Source organism: Lepidochelys kempii, chromosome 19 (genome assembly GCF_965140285.1).
Source record: "Lepidochelys kempii isolate rLepKem1 chromosome 19, rLepKem1.hap1, whole genome shotgun sequence".
NCBI lineage: Eukaryota > Metazoa > Chordata > Testudines > Cheloniidae > Lepidochelys > Lepidochelys kempii.
Genome location: NC_136398.1, coordinates 12,097,137 through 12,106,403, shown reverse-complemented (window position 1 = coordinate 12,106,403; position 9,267 = coordinate 12,097,137). Strand labels below are relative to the sequence as shown.

Below are 9,267 nucleotides of genomic sequence, written 5' to 3'. Positions count from 1 at the left end.
CATTAAGGGCCAGATCTTGCAAACACATAAGCCTCCATCCAGCAGACCCCGGAGTGAACCTCTGCAGGTGTGCAGAGCCCCATTGCCTTCAGGGTTGCAGGATTATTCCCATCTGCACGGGTTGGACTGCAGGATTGGGGCTTACATTATTTCATTTAAAAGTGACAATAGTTTTGCATTAAACAGTATTGTTTTTATTAAAATTGTAATTCCACTCAAATGTCATGATTTTACTTTTATTGGACCAGCATCTCTGATACTCTGAGTACATTTCCCAGACCTGAAGGAGAGCTCTGTAGGGTTCAAAAGCTGGTCTCTCTCACCAACAGAAGTTGATCCAATAAAGGATATTACCACACCCACCTTGTCTCTCTACTATCCTGGGACTGACATGGCTGCACCAAAGCTGCATACAATTATTTTCCTTAAAAGTTTAAATTATTTTTCATTTAAAGATACTCTGTCCCTTTAACAGATCCCAGCCACGGACTATTCCTAAGTGAATGCCCCCTTTCACCTGCACTACCTAAATATTCCGGCAGGTGGCGCTGTCAACACCCCTCGGTCCTCCAGCGGCCCGCCATGCACCGCGCTTCCTCTCTCGCCATTGTGCCTCGGAGTGGAGCGCGCGCTGCCCCTCGTGACGCCCGGACGGTGTCAGCTCGAGGCAGGCGGCCCCGGCCATAGACGCTGGCGGAAGGGGCGAGGAGCTGGCTAGAGCGTCGCTCGAGCAGGCAGCCGCAGAGCCGCGGGCGGGCGAGTCAGAGTCCGCCAGGAAGCCGAGCCGCGCGGTTCCTGCGCCCCGCTCCCCGGACAAAGCCGCCGCCGAGACCCGCCCGCCGCCGCCGAGACCCGCCCGCCCGCGAGAGCCCGGACCCCGCCCCCGCCGCGAGGAGCCCGATCGGAGCCATGTCGGCCAGCAGCCTCCTGGAGCAGGTACCGGCCGCCGCGCGCCGGCCTCCCCGGGCCGCGCTCGCGGGAGGGAGCTGGGAAAGGCCCCGGTTTCGGGCCTAGCTCCGGCGGGGCGGCGTTGGCTTCCCCCAGCCCTGCGGCGGTTCAGGGCCGCGCCGGCTCTTGGGCGAGGGCGGGGAGGCCGCGGCCAGGCCGCGCTGGGGTTGGGTCCGGCTGGGCCTCCCCTGCCCGCCAGGCTCCAGGCCTGGCTTCGCCGCCCGGGCACGGGGCGCCGCCGCTCGGGCCCGGCCAACCCCCGCGTCCCGCCCGGTCCCCCCCCCCCCCCCCCGCCACCTTGGAGCTTCCTCAGCTCCCGCCCGCCGGGGTCTGCGGCGCCCGGTGCTTCTTCCCCGGGCTCACCGCTCTTCCCTCCTCTCTCTTCCATGTCTCGTCGCGCCGCCGCCTGCCGCCGCTCCAGAGACCTAAGGGCCAAGGCAACAAAGGTGAGAGGCAGCCGGGCCCCTGGGGACGTGGGTGGGCGTGGATTTTATTTCTGTAGGAGCAGGGGAATAGCGGATCCCTGGGTGGGGGGGAGAGTAAAGCGGGGGACTGGAGGCAGCGTGTGGGACTGTCCGGGGCTCCCATGGCGGCCTAGCTGCAGGAGGACAGGATTTTGCTGGGTGGAGGTGTGAGGAATATAGGGGATTCCCTGGAGCACGGAAAATGGGGATATTAAAGGGAAATAGGAGTGGGAAGTGAAGTTCTTTTGGGAGCTCAGCATTAGGATACAAGAATTTCTCTAGGAATCTTCTCTCCTCTATGTTGCCTCCCGGTGAGTTTATGTATTGGAGCTGTCTGCAGGCCATGTCTGGGAAGCTATACAGCCGAAGTAATTGTGTCAGTGAATCAGGAAAATTAGATTAGCTTCCACTGTGGGTCGGAGGAAATTTCCTTTGGAGGACCATGCTGGTGTGTGTGAGACCTTGCCCTTAGTAATGTGGCTCAGCTGGCAACATTTGGAACCAGTGAGACATTTTTGTATTCTAACATAGGTTGTTTTGTCACCTAAATACTTTTAGGTTAATACGTGTACTTGTTTGAATTGTGGAGTTCTTTGTAAGGGTATGAATTTTGTTCTTAGTGCAAAATGGATCTGTGCATCAGAAGGATGGGTTAAATGATGATGACTTTGAACCCTACTTGAGTCCTCAGGCCAGGCCGGTGAGTACTACAAAGCTTCTCTCTTTAGTTAAGGGGTAGGGTGTGCCAAGCAATTACATAATTTTCTGTCAGTGACTGATTAAAATGAATTTTTCTTTGGTTTTCCTTTGTTGTTTTTAAGTCCTCTCCTCTACCCCATATTGTTTTTTGACATTTGCTAGCTTTTTATGGCTATTAAAATAATACTCTATTTCGTCAGTAAATAGGTAGTACTGTGATTAGAAAACACTGGTAATTAGTTCTCATTAATTGATTAAATATTTGTATTTAGGTGTAGGGCTGCTACAATGAATATTGTTTTTTTTTTTGTATTTAGGTGTAGGGCTGCTACAATGAATATTGTTTGTTTTTTTTAACAGCAATAATTAAAAAAAATACCTTGGGGTTGGGGAACAAACATAAGGGTAAGAAGCTCCTTAACACTTTTGCAACTTATTTGGGTTGCACTGATGTAGCTGTGGGCAGAATTTGACCCCAAAAATATTTATCCTGAACATAAAATGTTGTGCTTCTGATGAAGCTAGAAGTAGTAAAAGGAATTCATAAATCTTGTGATCATTTCTGATCTTTCAGTTTTACTCTTAAGACATGTCACTTCCTTACTCATTTCTGGTTGATTATACAATATGAGTGAGTGTATTATATGGCAACGTGAAATATCTCGGTAAAATGTGGTAATGTTCTAGAGGCTTGTTTCAGAGAGGATATTATCAGTGTTATCTCTTTACCAAGCAAACTGGAAAATCCATGAAGTTTTGCTCTATTTTTTACAAAAACCAGAATAGGTGGTTTGGTAAATGAAAAGGCATTAGCAAACGAAACCTTAGCTTTAATTAGAAACTGAGCTGTAAAGGCTGCAGTCAAATCTGAAATTGTCACTACCAGAGACTTCATCACTCTTTTTGTATTTTTGATACTAGCGTCTTTCTTAAAGACAGTTTATACTGTTAATCCTGTTAAATGAGTATTGTGTGACATACATAAAAGATGAAGGAATATGACAGACTTAAGGCAGTATAAGTTCAGTTATGGTAGGTATACATATTGTTAAGATGTATCAGTGACCTTTTCAGTTAATCCCAGTTCATCTTTTCTTTCATAGTTCAGGTAAAAATAGCCAATAAATTGTTGCATTTCTCAATTCATTTAGTTTTGTCAGCCATGTTTTTATAGCTGGAGTTTTTTCAGTGATACCCATTTCATTGGCACCTGTTGTGAGAATTCTAAATAGGCTTCTTATCTTTGTTTAATTTGCAACAAGTATGACACTTTTCTAACAGCTCCTTGTTTGTTTTTTTTATTATTTAATCAGTCCCTGTCCTCCCTTGCCTCTAATGAACTTAATTGCTATTGTTAGCAGCCTACCTGGTTGGTAAGATCACTTAGGAGTCTAGTTCTCTGGAAAAGTGCAAACCTAGTTCAGAATCTGTGTAGACCGTGTCTAGGTTCTTTCACAGAGTCCTAGATAGATAGCTGTGTCTGTGCCTACTTCATTTGGCACCTTTTGTTGTCATAGAAGTTGATACCACCAATTCTGAGAGGTTTTTGAACATTTAAAGAGACTTTCAATTTACAAGTTGCATTTCTATGTGAAATTACCTACTAACTAAACAGCTAAGTTTACTATATCTGACAATTTAGAAGAAAAACAGTATTTTTTTTAAAGTTTATTAGGAACATTTAATAAGCACTTTGTGAATAGTCACTCACTTTCCTCTTTGTGAAGGTATTTCACAAGAAACAGGGAAAACTGTTTTTTAAAATACGAAAATGATTGGTTTTAGAACTACAGAAATTGGTAGGGGAATTCACTGGCTGGCATAATACTGGAAACTCTGAAACGGGCTGAATTTCAAACTGATGGTGGTCCTCGAAATATTCAGCAAGAAAAATAAAAGATGAGACAAAATTGGTTAGCTCCAAATAAAATTGTCCCACTAGAATGATTTCCTTTCATTTCTCACTATGTTGTATAGTTTGTCACCTGCTCTCATATTTTCAGTTCATATAAGATGAGTGAAACCAACACACAGTCAGAGTTGACTGTGGCGCCCGTGAACAAATGGAACAGGCTGGTAGGAAAACAGTGTCAAGGTTCATTATCGGAAAATGGAGCAGAATTATATAAAACACTCGGAAATTAAATTGTTTGCTAACATAGTCAACTGCTTATGAGTAGGACTCCTAGAGGCTATGGTAATACAAATAGTGCGGGGTGGCTGCATTTTGAAACTACATTCCAGCTAATATGTATAAAACATTAAGTAACTAGATGACAAGGTGCATACTTTTTAATTCAGGAGCAAGTAGGAGCTGCCATTTTAGGAGCCACTATTAACTAATTTGGCAACTTACTGAATCTCCTTAAATTTGACTAAGTTGCTTTGTATTCCGAATCTCAAATGTATGTAAGTGAGACTTAAACATTAAAAAAGGCTTTGGAACTCTAATCCCTGGGGAGAGGGATGCAGAGGAAGAGTGAGTCTGAGGGGGGGAATTTTCAAAAAGCATTAGTCATCCAGGGGAATTGTATGCTGGTTGAGTTCTGTTTGCATGTTAATCAGTAACATTCTATCACTCAAGTTTGTGAGATATAGAAGCACTGGACTTCATGTTCAATAACGTATGCACATTGCTAGGATTTCGTCACTGAGCAGACAGACCTCTCTTCTTTGAATTTGCTGTTTAAACCCTTATTTTAATTTGTATGCTCATAGGTTTATTGTACAAATATAACTCTTCTGTACGACAGATTTAGACCGTATATCAGTCTATTCTGTAATCAGCCCTCCCCTGAAAATTATTTGAGACAAAACATAAGCGAATGGGTGAAAAGAGAATATGTTGACTTGATTAGGGACCACATTTGATCTGACAGTGTCACTTTTTTTGTGCACTGTATGGTAGAAATTGGTCAAGCCAAAGATCTCATCACCAGGATAGAATGGTTCCAAGCTTTAAATGTAGTCTTCGTTATATGTTTGTAAGGCCAACTTCCTTCTGAGTATTTTAAATTACCTGTGAAACTGGGGAGAGAGGCCTCTATCCTTTAAAGGGACATTGTATGATTTTTAGTGAACATCTTAAAAAATCCTTATTTATTCTACACATTACACTGTAGGGCCCAGTCCTGCAACATCTCATTCACATAAATAGTCCTGTCAACTTAAGTAAAGACTGTTCACTGAGTTAGGTTTAGCAGGATCGAGCTCTTAAATGATTAGAACTGTTCATCCGAACACACTAACTGATAGACTCAAGGAACTCAATCTATTTAGCTTACCAAAGAAGAAAGTTTAGGGGTGAGTTGGTTAGTCTGTAATTATGTACGTAGGGAACAAATATTTAATAAGTGGCTCTTCAGTTTAGCCGAGATGTGTATAACGATCCAATGGCTTCAAGTTGAAGCTAGACAATTCAGACTTGAAATAAGCCATACATTTTTAACAGTGAGGGTAATTAACCATTGAAGCAACTTTCCAAGGGTCGTGGTGGATTGTCCATTACTGACCATTTTGAAATCACGATTGGGTCTTTTTCTAAAAAATCTGCTCTAGGATTTATTTTTGGGAAGTTCTATGGACTGTGTCATCCAGAAGGCCAGACTAGATGATGATGATGGTTCCTTCTGGTCTTGGAATCTCTGAATTCTCTTTTATTGTGCTGCTACTTTTTTTTCTTCTCAGCTGGGAAAATGAAAATAGACTAGTCAGATTACTGTTTTCAAGCAGTAGCACGGTGATATGATTGTTTGGTTGACAAGAACTTCAGAAGAATGTTTTTAAACAAAACCTGTCGCCATTGGAATCTTTACAATTAATTTTCTACTAATTTTAGATAAATTTCAGGCCAAATATAACCTGTTTTAATTTTGAGTCTAGGCAGCTTACTTTCGCTTAATTCAAAAAGAGATAGGGAGACAGAACCACTCTTCCTTTAGTGTGCCAGAGCTATCTTGAGCCTACATAGCTTTGATGCATATATGGCATGAAGTCCTTCAGGAACTGCACTTGGCACCCACAGGCATGATTCAGTGAAAAATGGAGTGGAGCCTAATGTAAGACAAGTTTTTAAACAGGAACGGAACCTGGCTTTCATCTAATCTGCATTGGATTGTCATGTAAATTGTCATGTAGCACTAAGACCTGTGTGCGTACAGGTTCAAATTACTGGATGATAAAACCCATTAGTGTTACTGCAAGAACTCCCTGGTGGTATGGTTTAAACGTGAAATGACAGATCTTCATGCAAGCAAGTCTTAGTGATGTCATTTCCTAATTGTAAAATTAGACATCCATGGTAGAATATAGGGGCTGTTTGGATGTAAACATCTAGAGTAGAAAACTCAGCAAGTTTTTCTTCCGAACCTGAAGTTGGTCTCTGTAGCTGTGCTGGAAAGGCCCCTCTGGAAAAGCTTTAGGTTTTCTTGTGTTGTTTTAGTATGTCACTAATATGTGGCTGTAGCTCCAGAATAGTTTGAGTTTTGAGGATGATACAGTAATTTCCATGTTTGTTCTAAAGTTCTTGGGATATTTTTGGGTACTTTAATATTAACCTTTGGAGACGTTTTTATGGATAATCAATTTGAGATAATTTCAATAGAAATAAATGTGGCCTTTAATAAAACTGTTTAAGGAGGAGTTCATAATTTTAATAGTGCTTTTTATTGGTCCCTTTTTTCCTGTATCCCTTTCTTCTCCCCCCCGCAAAGAAAACAAACCCCATCAACCATGCAGATTATAAAATGCCCACCCTCCGGAAAAAAAACCCTTAAAACTCACTGCATCAGGCAGGTATTAAATGAAGGTATTCTTTGTAGTCTAGATAAAATGTTGAACAGCTCCAAAGCATTTTGCTCATGCTGTAAAAGCCATGCCCAGTTCCACATGGTGCATCTGCAAATTTAATGCTTCTACATTTTGGGATGAATAGTGTCTTAAATCTTTATATTTAATCTTTCTGGCAATGAAACTGTTTTAATACACCTTTGACAGAGGATACATTTGAAAGCCATGAATCCTATTTACTGAAAGCTTTGAATGTGTTTGAACAGCTGAGGTAGAAGGGTGGGGCATGAGAAGAGAATAAAAGGGTTTTTATTCCAGGCCCCTTGATGGTTCTGCTTATTCTAACTATTCAGTGCTTATTTTTGTTTTGCAGAATAATGCATACACTGCAATGTCTGACTCCTACTTGCCAAGCTACTACAGTCCATCCATTGGATTCTCCTACTCGTTAGGCGAAGCTGCCTGGTCTACAGGAGGTGACCCGCCCATGCCCTACTTAACATCCTATGGACAGCTAAGCAATGGGGAGCCTCACTTTCTCCCAGATGCAATGTTTGGGCAGCCAGGGGCCCTTGGCAGCACTCCGTTTCTTGGGCAGCATGGCTTTAACTTCTTTCCAAGTGGAATTGACTTTTCAGCTTGGGGGAATAACAGTTCTCAGGGACAGTCCACTCAAAGCTCTGGATATAGTAGCAATTATGCTTATGCACCAAGCTCACTGGGTGGAGCCATGATTGATGGACAGTCTGCTTTTGCCAATGAGACTCTGAATAAGGCTCCTGGCATGAATACCATAGACCAAGGCATGGCAGCACTGAAGCTGGGCAGCACAGATGTTGCAAGCAATGTCCCAAAAGTTGTTGGCTCCGCTGTTGGTAGCGGGTCCATTACCAGTAATATCGTGGCATCTAACAGTTTGCCTCCTGCTACCATTGCTCCTCCGAAACCGACATCATGGGCTGATATTGCTAGCAAACCTGCAAAACAGCAGCCCAAGCTGAAGACCAAGAATGGCATTGCAGGGTCAAGTCTTCCACCGCCTCCAATAAAACATAACATGGATATTGGAACTTGGGATAACAAAGGGTCGGTAGCAAAAGCGCCTTCCCAGGCTTTAGTTCAGAATATTGGTCAGCAGCCAACCCAGGTGTCCCCTCAACCAGTGGGCCAACAGATCAATAACAGCCCACCAGTGGCACAGGCTTCCCCAGGGCAACAGCCGCAGCCACTGCCCCCACCACCACCACAGCCAGCCCAGCTACCGGTGCAGCAACAGGCAGCTCAGCCAACCCGCTGGGTTGCACCTCGTAACCGTGGCAATGGGTTTGGTCAAAACGGAGTGGATGGTAATGGAGTGGGACAGTCTCAAGCCAGTTCTGGTTCTGTTCCTTTGGAACCGCACCCAGTGTTGGAGAAGTTGAGGTCCATCAATAACTACAACCCCAAGGATTTTGACTGGAACCCAAAACATGGCCGGGTTTTCATCATTAAGAGTTACTCTGAGGACGATATCCACCGTTCCATTAAATATAACATCTGGTGCAGTACAGAGCATGGCAACAAGAGACTGGATGCTGCTTATCGCTCCATGAACGGGAAAGGCCCCGTTTACTTACTGTTCAGTGTCAACGGCAGTGGTCACTTCTGTGGAGTGGCAGAAATGAAATCTGCTGTGGACTACAACACATGTGCAGGTGTGTGGTCCCAGGACAAATGGAAGGGACGTTTTGATGTCAGGTGGATTTTTGTGAAGGACGTTCCCAACAGCCAGCTGCGGCACATCCGCCTAGAGAATAACGAGAATAAACCAGTGACCAACTCCAGGGACACTCAGGAAGTGCCTCTGGAAAAGGCTAAGCAGGTGTTGAAAATCATTGCCACCTACAAGCACACCACCTCCATTTTTGATGACTTCTCACACTATGAGAAACGCCAGGAGGAGGAGGAAAATGTTAAAAAGGTAACCTGCCTACCTGTCTTCAGGAATTTTGTGGGATGGGGAAGCATAGAGAAGCTAGGTGGTACAATGGACTGATGAAGTAACCTGGAGACTTGAGCTCATAAAGTGAGTTTGAGGTCTCACTTTAGTTCCTAGCTAATCACTTCCCCACATCATGAACCCACTATCTAGTATGGCAGCTCCTGCTCTGGATGGGACCAAGAGTAGGAGGGAGTTGTACAGAACAGTGCTGATGTTCTGGTGGAGCTGTGTGGGGAAACGTGTGGCACCTGCCTGCGCTAACCTAGATGCTAGTCAGTGCTTCAAGTCAAACTTTTTTCTGAGTATCAAATTCACCTGATTAAAAAAATAAAATTGATCAGTGTTGTCAAGACTCCTCTTTGACAAGTATATGCTCTACAATAAGAG

At 43.9% G+C, this 9,267-nt stretch overlaps 1 protein-coding gene across 2 annotated transcripts in view; it reads left to right on the top strand.

The window, feature by feature from the left end:
• Positions 1 to 592: 592 nt before the first annotated feature.
• YTHDF2 (YTH N6-methyladenosine RNA binding protein F2) overlaps positions 593 to 9,267 on the top strand; it is a 32,128-nt gene continuing 23,453 nt past the window's right edge. Inside the window, exons 1-4 of one of the 2 annotated variants that reach the window (XM_073317898.2) lie at positions 593 to 936; positions 1,370 to 1,394; positions 2,033 to 2,112; positions 7,273 to 8,859. In XM_073317898.2, the coding sequence (XP_073173999.1) occupies positions 910 to 936; positions 1,370 to 1,394; positions 2,033 to 2,112; positions 7,273 to 8,859 (1,719 nt within the window). In that variant the 5' untranslated portion in view covers positions 593 to 909. The remainder of the gene's footprint in view (positions 937 to 1,369; positions 1,395 to 2,032; positions 2,113 to 7,272; positions 8,860 to 9,267) is intronic. The other variant, XM_073317899.2, reaches the window with a different exon arrangement.